The sequence below is a fragment of the Ixodes scapularis genome, unplaced genomic scaffold, assembly GCF_016920785.2.
Source record: "Ixodes scapularis isolate PalLabHiFi unplaced genomic scaffold, ASM1692078v2 PGA_scaffold9__187_contigs__length_104089568, whole genome shotgun sequence".
Taxonomy (NCBI): domain Eukaryota; kingdom Metazoa; phylum Arthropoda; class Arachnida; order Ixodida; family Ixodidae; genus Ixodes; species Ixodes scapularis.
The window spans coordinates 63191283-63203397 of NW_024609884.1; the positions used below are offsets into that span (position 1 = coordinate 63191283).

At 47.6% G+C, this 12115-nt stretch overlaps 1 protein-coding gene across 1 annotated transcript in view; it reads left to right on the forward strand.

Annotated features, from left to right (window-relative positions):
- Positions 1-12115, forward strand: part of LOC8050709 (von Willebrand factor D and EGF domain-containing protein) — a 148979-nt gene that overhangs the window by 101311 nt on the left and 35553 nt on the right. The window contains exons 17-20 of the mRNA XM_040220802.2: positions 1-209; positions 1135-1246; positions 1733-1846; positions 7586-7696. The exon at positions 1-209 is cut by the window's left edge and continues 48 nt beyond it. Coding sequence (XP_040076736.1) covers positions 1-209; positions 1135-1246; positions 1733-1846; positions 7586-7696 — 546 coding nt within the window. The remainder of the gene's footprint in view (positions 210-1134; positions 1247-1732; positions 1847-7585; positions 7697-12115) is intronic.

Genomic DNA, 12115 nt, shown 5'->3' on the forward strand with positions numbered 1-12115 from the left:
TTTCGGGGCAATCGTTTCGCCTGAACCTGGTCGGCGCTGACCCGGACGGCACGCAGTCCTTCTTCCGACTGGCCATGGCCACAGCCAACGTCTCGCTCAGCCACGACGGGCAACTGAGCGGCCAGCTCTACACCAGCCGCAACTCGTCCAGGCAGTTGGACGTCGTCCTGTTCGACGAGTGCGACAGGGAGACCAACGTACGACTCGAGGTGGGTGCAAAGGCATGCTGCTGCACGTATAGTTCGGCAAAACACTGCCCTTGACGTAACATGGTCGGTCTTCGTACAAGTTCACGTAGTCAGTGTATCTTGCGGTGTAGTCATCGGGTAGTCCTGCGATACGAATGATACAGCAGCACTAACCCAGGAGTAATGTCACTAAGCTTTAACGCGATGAGCAAATTTGAAACCGTGATGGCGCGGGCGACCTGGTGGATTTATCATCTTCTCAAAACACCTACCTATGACGGTTTTATCTATCGATTAAACCCTGAAATTGTAATGCATGAGAAGCGGTAGGTTTTCATGGCGGTTTTTGTACTGGCACACTCTGATTAATCACGGAATGCCAAGGATCATAGCGTCAAGTGACGTCACGTCACATGACGAAGTGCTTCGTGACGCCGTGACGTTATATAGCCTGACGTCATGTGACGTGGTCGGGTGACGCAACGGCGTCAAGTCGCGGTGTGATATGGGGTCAAGCAACACCACCTTGACAAAAGGCCTCCGCCCGCGTCATCACAGTCAGACCGATCGAGGCCTGAGATTGGGCTCGAGTGCTGTGTCAGTGTTCGGCTGGGGCTCGTGTCCAATCAGCGCCTCGAAGGTCGGACTCGAGCCCAATAGCCGAGTTAGCGCATTTCGACTCTAATGACGTTTCCTAGAGGGAGAGGAGATCATGCAGAGGTCTTCTGTCTAGGTGGTGTTGGGTCAAGTCGCGGATGAAAATTGAAATCTGAGTTAGCTTCCATTACAATACGATTCTGCATGGAAGCTCTGACTCGAATTGTTTTTGCTTAATTACCTAATCTCTAAAAAGTGATCCCAGCACGAATTGAAAAGTGTGTTTTGAGGAGCTCGGGGAAGAGCGGAGAAGTTGAAAGAGCCAAACGTGGATTCTACCCCGTCTCAGGTGACAGTCCTGGCCTGCCCCTGCCTAAATGGCGGCACTTGTGAGACATGGTCCACACCAGAAGCTCCTGTGTACGATGCTGTGTACTGCACTTGCCTGCGAGACTTCACAGGTATGCGCGTCTATGGATTGCACTGGGTCCTCTCTTCCGGTTAGATACATACTCGCGCTCCTGTTTTTCAGAGTTCGTTTGGGAGCCAATCATTGAGATACGTGGTTGGATAGCCACTCATGAGGTACAGTCTAGACTACGTCCCGAGACTCATTTGAGCGATTCCTAAACACGCTTCTATTTTGGGGTCAACGTCCGGGATAAAAGTATGACTAGTTAAGGTAAATACAGCGCACAGAAAGGCGAACACAGAGTTGTGATATATAAAGCCTGTGACTTGCTCTTTCAACCATTGAGCACGGCATTCCCGATACTCGGTGGCTTTACACGGACGTCGTTAAGTTGTCGCCTAACCCTTTTCTGGGATTGTCATTCGCTGGTTCATTGCGATCTCAACGATTGGCTCTGGGCGCGCTCTGTGGTAGATCGGACGCGCGGGCACTTTCTAAACTGGGGCCCCATACCGGCACCGCTTCCCACCGTCAGGTCGGAGGTGCGAGGTTTTGGTGAACCCCTGCTACTCGAACCCCTGCTTCAACGGACGCTGCGTCGCCCAGAGTTCCGGCATCTTCCACTGCGCTTGTCCGGAGGACACTACAGGTGAACGCTCCGTCTTCCATCGGGGCGATTGAGCTTCTGAAGTCAAACGGTACCCGAGAAACAGGAGCAAATAAAGCGAGAACATGAAACACGAGGGACTAAACACCAAGAGCACGTCATAGATTAGATAACCTGCAACGAATCATATTATAGCCCCTGACAGGGTTCCCACACTTGCGACTTCTTAGGACCGTGTTCCTTAAAGACTCTTAAAATATCTTACGACGAGAAAGCACTGTCGCCGCCTATCGGGTAACCGTGGGACAGTTGGATATCCCGTACATTTGTTGTTTTTTTTGTGTGTATTTTTAGGGGGGTTCGAATTTTTTTTTTGTAATGTTATAAACGATAATTTCTCATATGTAGTAAGCACATTTGACTTAGCGAATACAGCCAAACCTTCGCACTAGTGAAATGCAGTTACAGGGTCACGCATAGATGGCGCCATGCGTGCCAGTGTGTTCTCTCGTCGTAAGAGATTTTAAGAGGTTTTAAAGGGGTATTCACACGAAGGATGTTTTTCGGGGAGGGATGTGCGTGACCGTCAGTGCTCAGCGGAACTAGCTGGACTCCGACTCAAGCATTCACACGAACGGCGGGGTGCCGAAAGGGATGTCAATGTTATGAGACGCATTTAGCGATCGCACTCTCGACAACAGGGCTCGGTCAGCGTTGACGGGAGTAGAAAAATGGAGGCGTACATAAAACGGCGATAGTTGCGCGATTATGGCATCAGCGCTATTGAATGCAGAACACGACGAACTACTTCCTGCTAATCTGTTTCTTGAAGGAGTGGATACAATATAAAGGATGTGCAATCAGAAACCACTTGTACGACGAGCGGCTTAAGGACGGCATTGATGATTGTCGAAGAGTCGTTCAGGTCCCTCGGACGATATACGCAACAGCGCAGGCCACAACAAGTTAGGGGATCCCGGTACGACCGCCGGCATCTCGCAGAGCAAAACCTTCAAAGTTGCCAGACATGAGTGCAAAATTACGCCAATAGACCTTATTCATATTTCTGGCACTTTCTATAGGAAGATTATCCAGGCTGCCTCAAAGATGGCGGTGCGTTACCTTGTTTTGCGACGCAATAGGAGGCCACTCGGAATGTGATGCATCTAGATCGCAGTGACCCATCAACTTACTCAAAGCTATCCTCGTCAATATGAGCGCCTCTGATGCAGCATTCGCATTCGAATTCTCAAGTTTGCCGGTCTGCCACACATCTCTTGGAAGAATTCCCTCCTTTCGGCCTTTTCCTTGATATACGAAATGTTTCTTCGTGTCGCCAGGCTTATCTCACTTTTGACTCCTGCACCCCTGCCGAACACTAGCGTTTTGTACGGTGAAATCGTGAAGCTGCGCGTTTGTATAAGGAATTCTGAAATTTGTGGAACGCGTCTTTTTAGCTCCTTTTTTGTTTAAAAATACCTTTCGCTAGTTTGGATGTAAGAGATTCAACGAACGCCTAATGATTGGTTACTTCGATCGATTACAGACCTTGTCAAATGTCAGCGCGGGATACTTTTTTTTTTAATGCGAAAACACTAACTGTCCCATGGAGTGAACCGGCGTTTCAGCTTCTGCAGCCGCGCCAAACGGCACCTGAACTCCCCTGTCCCAATGGAGCGAAGGCTGTCGTCTGTAGCAGCGATCTGAGGGATAGGCTTCCGTTGGCTGGCATGCGCAATAGTTTCAAGGAAAAAGGCTCCCATTGGCTTTCGCGCGGCGTAGTTCCAAGGAACGCCACCAGAGAAGCCCTCTCCATGGCGGTGCAGCGGCTCGGATGCCGGTAAGAGGGAGCAGCTGGCCGCCGAGCCTGCAGAGCCCCCACGGGGAGACTCCGAAGTGGTTGTACGGCCGAGCTTAGCGCGGCGCGGCTACTTCATTGAGCGCGCGCGCTCGGCCGTCGGCCGCAACTTATGTCACATTCAATTGGGGTGCACGCAGCACCGAGAAAGTGCTGCCCCCTAGGCCGCGCCACCGCGCGGGTGCAGCGTATGACGAACTACCAAGTGAACACGAAGCATTCCGCCGTGCAACGCGTTTGGCGCGGTCACTTCAAGGGCAAAACATAAACGGGTGGACCACTGAACAAAATCCGCCGCGAGTGGGGCGGCGGCGCGCGCCATCTAGCGAGAGTCTCCCGAGCCGCCATGTTTACCGAAACGAGGAAGACGAAGCGAGAGAAAGAAGGGGCCGAAGGAGGCGGAGAGCGGTAGCTCAAGGCCGCGCCAGTCCGCAGTGCGCGAAGTTGCACGGTCTCCTTTCGACGGTGCAGCTGGTGCAGCAACGCGCCGGTGTCGTGCGCCGCACCAAGTCCCAAATGAACGTTGTGCAGCCGCACCGACACGACCATGTGAACGCGACGCGTCCGTCGGTGCAGTGCGGTGCGGTGTGGTGCGCCCCAATTGAATGTGACATTAGGCATTAGCGAAACGTGGCCGTCCACGCCAGTAGGCCGCAGACGAACTAAGGGAGCGGAAGGACGACATTCATGCTTTCGCATTCACTACTCATAAGAAGTGCTTCGGTGTCCTCGGAATTTTTTGTTTTTAACCAACGGTTACCGCGATTTTGAAACTCCCCGTCCACAGTTGGGTCAAAACGCAGACGAAGAGGCCGCCATCTTTGAGACTTGCTGCCGGGCATTTTCGACAACGTGCCGATAGGCGGTGCCAAAAATGCATAAGGTATATTGCGAAGAGATCCCACGCCAAGGCGGGGAGGGTTTGTGCAACCTGAGCAAAAGCTCCCCCATACCCCTGGGATGTCTAGGTCAGCGCGCGCAAAGGTGTGACGTTGTTACCACGTGATGCGCATCCCGAGGAGCAAAAAGAGGGATTTTTCCCCCGTGTGAATACCCCTTAAAAGCTCTCGGTCCCAAAGAGTCGCAAGTGTGTGAACGGGTCTTTACAGCTGTCCCCCTCCAGCGCAAGCTGCCTACCTTCGATGACACTCTGGCGTCTTGTACGTGCCTCTGGCGTGCACACAGAGCTAAAACACGACAAAAGGAAACACGGGCGCGTGCTGGAGTTCGGGCGTTCAAAAGAAACGCCCTGCTGTTCGCATCCTGTCAATGACAGTAGTTTATCTCAGGCCATCGGAGCCAATCCAGTGCAGTGTGTCACGTGACCTTCGGGAGGGGCAAAGAGGTGCTAGGTGCACGTATCCACGTGATATGTTCACAGCGCCAGATTGACTGGGATGGCTCATAACATCCGATGTTCATTCATTCATTCATTCATTCATTCGTGCATTCATTCATTTATTGTATGTGCTCATGAACAGCCAAAGCCTTGGTTATGATGTACAGCAGATGGATTAGGCAGTGGTAAAGAACGATTGAAAAGCAACAAAACGTGGGTCAAAAATATCAAACTCTTCTACACGAAGGTTATTATGCGAGTGTTGAATGCGAGACATGAGGCTAGTTTGTACAGTTTGATGCACATCAAACGTCGGAGAGGTTCGCAAAGCTTGCCTCGGAACACGAATGTTGATAGGTGATGTCAAACCAGGGGAATCAATATAGACCCTTTTGAAAGTCCAGCAAGCAACATTGGTGGTCGCCATTGCTTGGACCCGAAGCGCGTGATTGGATCCGAGTCCTCGACGAACGCTGCCGCAGCTCTAGTGTCCAATAAAAGCTCGGGGTATGTGATCAAGCAGTGGCGGACAGGAGATTGCACAGACTTTTGAGAAGAGTCTATTATTCCATGCATACATTTAAAAACAAATTATAATAATTGTTTACAGCGATTAGAAGTTAACGTAGTTCAACTGCATTTGTCTAACAGTCTCTGATATTCATAATAAACTGGTCCATAGTGCGGTAAAACGGAGTATAGCTGTTTCTCTCAGTTACTGTAATGGACTTCATTTTCTAGGGAACGATATTTTGCAACTTTTCAAAATATGAAGTACGGCTTCATGGGGCTATTTCTCAGGCACAAAATTTTACAATATGGAGCAGCATGCTAACTATTCGTCACCAATTTGTGATGAATTCCCGTGATAAATGTTTCGACATACTGATCGAAATGCGAAATTCCTAACATCGAGTCCTTGGGAAAATGAAATGGCTTACAATGTAGGAGGACCGTGCCATATTGATTTACACTTTATTTTGTTGCTCCAGCTACCGTCCTCTTAGAGGTTCGTTGATAAGGATGAAGATAATGATAAGCATAAGGATAAAGTTGATTTCGGAATTAAAATCCATAAATAAAGCCATTGGCCCGCTTAAGCGTAAAACGCTTGTATTTGAGGCCGGGCAGTACATCGTCAGGTTTCAAATACACGAAACATAATTCAATTACACATAAACACATAACAAAAATTCAGAACCATCAATGGAAGTATGTGAGCAAAGAATATCTATACATTATACAACAAGTCTGACACCTGACAACATAAAAAAGATTATGGAATGCGATGAGGTACTGAAAGCTTAAAGGCCGTAGACATTGTCCAAGCGCGATAACATCATGCAAAATCTAATGCTTTATTCGACAAAACCAACATGCACTGTGAGTTCTTTTTTTCGCTCGACTTGAGGGAAGGACATAACTGTTTAATTTTCTAGATGATAAGTGACGGGGTTTTTCGGCTGAATTGTTAAATGTGACAGGAATGTAATACTGTCTCTGTCGTTTCCCGTAATTTGTATATATGCTTTTGAACAGGATACGTTTCTTAGTGAATGTTTTTAATCTGCTGGCTATTTTTCTGAATTCATTCAAGTAAGAAGTGTTTTCTTAAAATAACAAACCTAAAAACAAATTTCGACAACAATATTCCTAGCCATCTAATTCTCTTTCTCTCTCTCTCTCTCTCTAAAATAATTGTTTTAAGTTTTAAACGGTTTTTTACATGTCTATGTATCATTGCATCAATTCTGTGTTGTTTGTATTTATGCCATGTTTTATAAATAGTGATTCCATAATTCCATAAGGTATGACAGATTCTCAGCCTCTGGTACATCTCGCGCGTCAATAAACTACTTCCGAAAATTCCCGCATTCAACACTGCGCGCGTTGCATAATGAGACCTAGTTGGCCATAGAGAGGAGTCGTGAGAGGTTCTTTAAAGCACGGACCGCCAGCGACTGTAAGGGCCTGCCTAGGCTTAGCGAAGAGTAATGGTACGGGCTGTCACGTCGCATATACCTGTCTGTCGGCCTGACTACCACCCCAGAGTGTAGTATGACCCTCCCGTTTCACGGATAATTGAAGCACTCTAAAAAAAAAAAAAAGCCCGTGTGTCTACTCGGTGACCGCAAGAAGGCGTACTGAGAAGTGTTTTTTTTATTTTTTCATTTTTTTAATTGTCCCGAACAGGTGACAATCACTGGGGGACATGTTGGCCTGTACAAAGGCATGCATACGCAGAAGTTCTTATTAACACCTAATCACCCGGAGAAAGCTATTACCTGTTTCTTACAGGTTACGATAAAAGCAGTTTGGAAACAACCATGATGCCAGGCTTCAGGCTCCCCTTTCATGAGTCTAGACGTAATTGGAAGCAGAATTTGGGGTACAAAATCGCCGATAAGTAACTTTCCACAGTTTATCGAACTGCCAATATATTGCCATTATTCTCCTCTGACCCTCCTTCATACGGATCTTTCACCCGCTTTCTCATGCATTTGCCATCACTCATTCATCAGAAGGGCTCTTTTCTTTTTGATCACTCATTAAATTAGAAGGGCACTTTTCTTTTTGACCCCAGGCAGTCGCTGCGAGCTTCCCGTCGATCCCTGTTTGCCAAACCCCTGTGCTCACGGAGAGTGCGTGCCAGATGGGCAGTCCATGCAGTGCTTTTGTGATCCAGGATTTACAGGTTAAAGATGTTCGATTTGCTAAGTGTTGTTTGCCATTGACGCCAGAAACGCATGACAAGCAAACGCCGTGACATCGACTCCGGCTAGGACTCCTGTGCAAGCCTCCCGTAGAACACACTGCGAGCTATTGCAATCCAAAAAATGCGTGCACGTTAACCTCTCCACAGAACGCATGAGAATTCAATTATATTGTGACCTGCAAAGGGATCCCACAGTACGACTGGGCTTAAACATCAGTCTAACCCTGTTCGTGGGGCAATAAGGAAGCGACACAGTGTCCTAGCGGAGATATGCATTGCATGATCAGGAGAATCTTTCTCGTTTGTTATTAAGTCCCTGAAAGATTAAGAAAAGTACGTGGAGAGTACCGAACTTCTTACCACTCCGGAGCCAATAAAATTTTGCTATTATCCGATAGCAACGCAAACATTCGAATCGCAGTTCAAGAAGCATGATCTTAATGCGGTTTTTTTTTTTTTTTATTCTGGCAGCGACTAGGGTTACCTTGAAGCGAGTTAAATTTGGGCATTGAAATGTTTTGTACGCTTCTTAATTCACTGCTGGATCCCACTGATTGACTGTCGGCGTGAGCTGCCGGGAAGTAAATGCACGGGAAATGTCTAGTGACATAGATAAGTACATCCCCAACTTTCTGGGACATCAGCGCTTCGGCTAATGCACTAAAGTGATAATTTACACTGAAAAACAACAAACATCGCAATGTTCCCCGAAAATATTTTAGATGATAGTCATAATATATCAGAAAGCAGTAATTAAACTTTTGGACGCGCATAATATTTATTTCAGGGCTCTACTTTTTTTTCGCATTGAATTATATCGGCTACATCCACAAAATTGTCAATTTTTGCTTTTCTTGACAAATGATCGTAATGTTCTCGAGGATTCTAATTGCTTGAGTATCATAGAACGCAAATCAATAAAAATGTCGATATTACCTTGAAAACTTTCTTTTCCACGGAATGTCGCAGAAAGTTGACCATGAGAATATTCGTGATGTTTCTACACCGTTGTATGAGATAACGTACTGCCATTTCTTGCTCGCTTGAGGCGCACAACGTCGTGAAATACCATATTTCATTGAGTTTTCAGTGAAACAATTACTCTTGTGACTGAAACCTAGAGTTTGTTGACTATGCTGGTTAATCTAGCATCATGACGAGCCGCTACTATGAGGCTAGCTACACCCTAAGAAGTCTGGAGCCGTGTGCTTACGCACAAAGCACCTGAGAGAGCCAACCGCTGCAAATTTGGGGGTGCTTGGTGAGCGGCAAAGCTAATAATATGTTTTACCTAAAAAATAAAGAAAAAAAAAACATCTCCACGTGGTGAATGATGTTGATTAGGGCGAAGCTCTGGTGGTGCCTGTCTGCGTAGACGCTGAGCCGCAGCATGCCGAGCCTTTCGTTCGTTTTCATCCATGTCAGAAAGAGAATGTGTGGTATGGAACGTGGTTATATACGCATTTGAGCATTTGACCGCAGCGCCCTCTCATTTATAAACGTTGAGCCAATGCATGCAAAGTTTAACGCGATTATATACGCACTTGACCGCAGCGCCCTCTCCTGTATAGACGTTGAGCGGCTACATGCAACGTTTCATCCATGACATCCCCAGCTCTTGAGTTACTACCACATCTCAGAGCCCCCTACTCGTCCCGCAGTCGTGGCCGAGTGGTTAAGATGGCCTAGAAATCTATTGGGGTCTTCCCGCACAGGTTCGAATTGTGTCGACTGCGCAAACATTTTTTTTTTCATCATTTGTTTCTGCCCTACACGAGCACGTGAGCACGTGAGCACGTGAGCATGTGAGCACGTGAGCTTATGAGCACGAGCACCAGCAAGATCGATATGAGCACCGACGCCGGACGGACGGACAAACCTAGACCCTAAGGAGCTTCGCACCTAAAAAAAAAAAACTGCCGTGTAGCATTAAACATTGTTAAATTCCATGCTCAGTGTCACAGCGCACACTTTTTTTTTAGGTCTAAGCATGCTATCAGCCGCGTCATTCGCCCTAGATTTCAACGATTGGCTCTACCAAGGGCATTGTAGGAAAGTAGACGCTCCAGATTTCTAAGAGCGTAGATGAGCTTACAAAGAGAATAAGCTTAATCGTTAAGGCTCTTCCCGTAAATTCGATTATGTTGATCTTGGAACTGAGCATACTAAGGTACCACAAAATTCACAAACAAGTTTTACCAGAGAAATATGACGTGTGCTCGCTTCCGGGCATAAGAAATGCCACGTTCAGAGCCACAGCACCAACTGGGACCTATAGGTGGTATTCACTGGGCGCCATACTTGAGCGCAGCGTTCAAAGCGCATGCTCAGAACGATACCCTATTTATCTTCGAAGAGGACTTTCAATCTTGGTGGTGTGAACCGCACGTTGCGGAAGCGTTGTTTAAGCTCATCTTGAGCTCGCGCTCAGCAACAGTGGGCTCAACTATGGCCGCCTGGGAAGACCACCTATATAGGGCATATCGGTGCAGCACTTTTCGATGTAGGACGTTTCGGTGCGGACTTTATATGCAGGGTCATTTCGGTGCACAGACTTTTTGGTGCAGACGTATCAGTTTAATGACGTTTCGGTGCATGCACTTTCCGTTGCATGGCCATGTGAAAACTATGATCACGTTTTGATCCCCTATAAAGGTACGGGTATATTATCAGTACATAACATTATGTACCATCGTTTGTTCTTTGTTTTCGCCAATTTCAGTGTCTCTGCACGAGGGACGAAGACCTCGGTCTTTCGTTATGAAGATAGTCATTGAGTTCAAGTGATTACCCCGCACAAAGCGGCATGTCCCGGAAATCGGTGTCCTCGTGACGGCAGCGGGACACGCAGTATCCACCGAAGAATTTGACTTGCACCGGCGGATGTCCGCTGTGTCAGATAATTTACACGCTAACCTACCTACGACGTACGTTCCATGAAGACCGAAAACGAGAGCTCGTTCGAGTGCAACTTGCTAGAAACACAGAACTGCTGCGAGAGAGCTGGTTTGACCTTGACACAGCAGCCCTGTCCACGTGCGTAGTGACTTTGCATGGTGGCACTCACCATTCTGCCGCTACAGCGCTAAGTCTCTTGCAAAACAAACACGAAACACAACGACTTGTTCGGTGCCTGGTGTCGGTGACAACGCCCGCCGCCCAAGTGTTCCATTTTCTCCTTATGCTGAATGAACCATCTCGGCACACACGTGAATTCGCTCCACTCGCCCAGACTGCTCCGGACAAGAGCACCGATGGCTTCACCCTCACTCAACGCAAATGCAAGTCCTAGCCTTCTGTGTGAACGTGCTCAATCACTGTGCCGCTCCCAAGCCTCCTATGCGAAGAGCATTCTTTTGTTTTTCGCTTGCATCCATCGACGACTTGGGAAAGAGTTTTAGACACTCATAACAGTGCGATACAGTCCTGCGTGAACATGAAGTTGTCGGCTCAGATGGTTATCCTTCCTTCCATGTGTCAGTAGACCATTTTGATAAGCTTCTATACGTCTCTCATAATTTGCCATGCGAAAAGTGGAGCAGTCGTGGAGACTCAAACTTCAGGTTCCTGAATACTGAGGCTTTTATATGCCATGGGCTCCTTTTCGTCGTCTCAGTAGACCTCGTTTTGAAGTATCTGAAGGATGACAGGAGTAACCAATCGCTGCCACCATGTTGTGTGAACCAGCGGACAAGAACAACGCCATTCTCTCTGAAGCCTATACAATGTTCTTTAATTCGACCTCTTCTCTAAACCTCCGTTCTTGACTCTTCTTGATCCAGTTTAACGAACACTCTATATACAAGGCAAGATAAAAAAAGTTACCGCAACGTATTTTTTAACCGCATGATATTATAAACAGAATTAGAACAATTTCAAAAGTTTCAACACAATTCCTTACCCCCCCCCCCCCCCCCCCCCCCCCCGGTGCGTTCAACAAATGTGTTCCAAAGCTTCACACACACATGGATGTCGCGGAAGAAAACATTTCGCTGTGGACTCCGAAGCCAGGAATGCACCACCGCTTTCAGCCCATGCCCTTAACGCCGTTCACGGAACTTCACTCCGCCGAGAAGTGCTTTGAGTGGTCCCAACAAATCAAAATCGCTCGGTACCGGGTTCTTTGAGTATGGCGGATGCGGAATGCACTGAAGACGTAGACCCTCGATCATTGTCTTTCGCTGTCACACGTGCCATGAGGAGGCGCGCATTGTCGTGCTGCAGCAACACACCAAAGGTCAGCAAACCACGGCGCTTTGACCTGATCGCATACTTCAGGTTGTTCTCGTGCCGCTTGGAATACGACGTGCTGTTGTGTTGCCAGTGAGTTCCCTAAGCATGTAATTTTTGATGATTGGGTCTCTATGCATGGTCGCAGAAGACCGTGAGCATAACCTT